Source organism: Palaemon carinicauda, chromosome 12 (assembly GCF_036898095.1).
Source record: "Palaemon carinicauda isolate YSFRI2023 chromosome 12, ASM3689809v2, whole genome shotgun sequence".
Taxonomy (NCBI): Eukaryota; Metazoa; Arthropoda; class Malacostraca; order Decapoda; family Palaemonidae; genus Palaemon; species Palaemon carinicauda.
The window spans coordinates 44,250,214-44,251,332 of NC_090736.1; the positions used below are offsets into that span (position 1 = coordinate 44,250,214).

A 1,119-nucleotide genomic window follows, 5' to 3' on the forward strand; every position below is an offset into this window, starting at 1 on the left:
CCTTAACTTGCAGGGATTAACAATTATGTAAAAAGCTGGAAATGCTTAATTTTGGAAGGTCAAGGTCAATGGTTAAGGCCACGGTCAAGCAAAATGTCCATTTCACGTAATCAGCCATAAGTTTGAACATCGTTGTCACAAGGACTTCAAACTTGGTTCATATTTGAGTGTATGAAAATCCACGCCAATTAATACATGTTAAGGTCAAAAGTCTAGGTCAAGCAAAAGGTCGAGAAATAAGCTGCCTCAACGCGGAGGTTTGCACTGTACTGAGTTCTCCTCTGGTCTCTTTATTTTCACATTTTTGTCATATTGCTGGTTTATGTGCAAAATTCCACAGAATCGTCTTAGGATTCTTCATCCACGTTATGCTACATCGCAAGCATTAGTAAATAATGGAAAGGCAAAATAGTCTTCGAACAAATTCCAACAATTTTTTATGTAAATGACCACATGCAGAAGTTTATTATAGTATCCCCTCGTGTTATCAATATTTTATTTTGTCACTTTTATAAATTACGAGTGTGTTTTTTAGATGACATTTAATTTATGATATAAAAACAACATATAATGAATGTTTTATTAAAGACAATAATTCTCAGCATGCCAATAAATCCATCTGTCATATATAATAACTAATTTAAATATTGAATATATATTACAAATATATGTCAATTAGATATTTTTATCTCGGTTTATCTCATTAAAGAATATTATTATTTATTAAGAATCTAAGAAAGCACAAACGCTAAATAACGATGGTAACAAAGAAAACCTACATAAACATATTTCCACACAAGTGAAATAAATATTTCTGAATAAACAGATCCAAAATGGAGCCACCACCTATGTCCCAATGTTATTGTCGAAACCTGTCCATGGCATCTGAAACCATATCCTTCATGAAACTTCGAGATCTAAGAGCTTCAGTGATATGTTTTACAGGTGATTCAAGAATGGATTTCACAATGGGACCCATTGTGGTCTCAACAAAATCCTGAGAAGGAATAGGAGCAAGTTTTATGTAAGGACCGGTAAGGTTTACTACAATTTCAAACTATATATTATAAGTATATATATATATATATATATATATATATATATATATATATATATATA

The 1,119-nt window shown here is 31.2% G+C and overlaps 1 protein-coding gene across 1 annotated transcript in view; it reads right to left on the minus strand.

The window, feature by feature from the left end:
- Positions 1-789: 789 nt before the first annotated feature.
- Positions 790-1,119, minus strand: part of LOC137650537 (hyaluronidase A-like) — a 10,814-nt gene continuing 10,484 nt past the window's right edge. Inside the window, exon 8 of the mRNA XM_068383759.1 lies at positions 790-997. Coding sequence (XP_068239860.1) covers positions 860-997 — 138 coding nt within the window. The 3' untranslated portion in view covers positions 790-859. The remainder of the gene's footprint in view (positions 998-1,119) is intronic.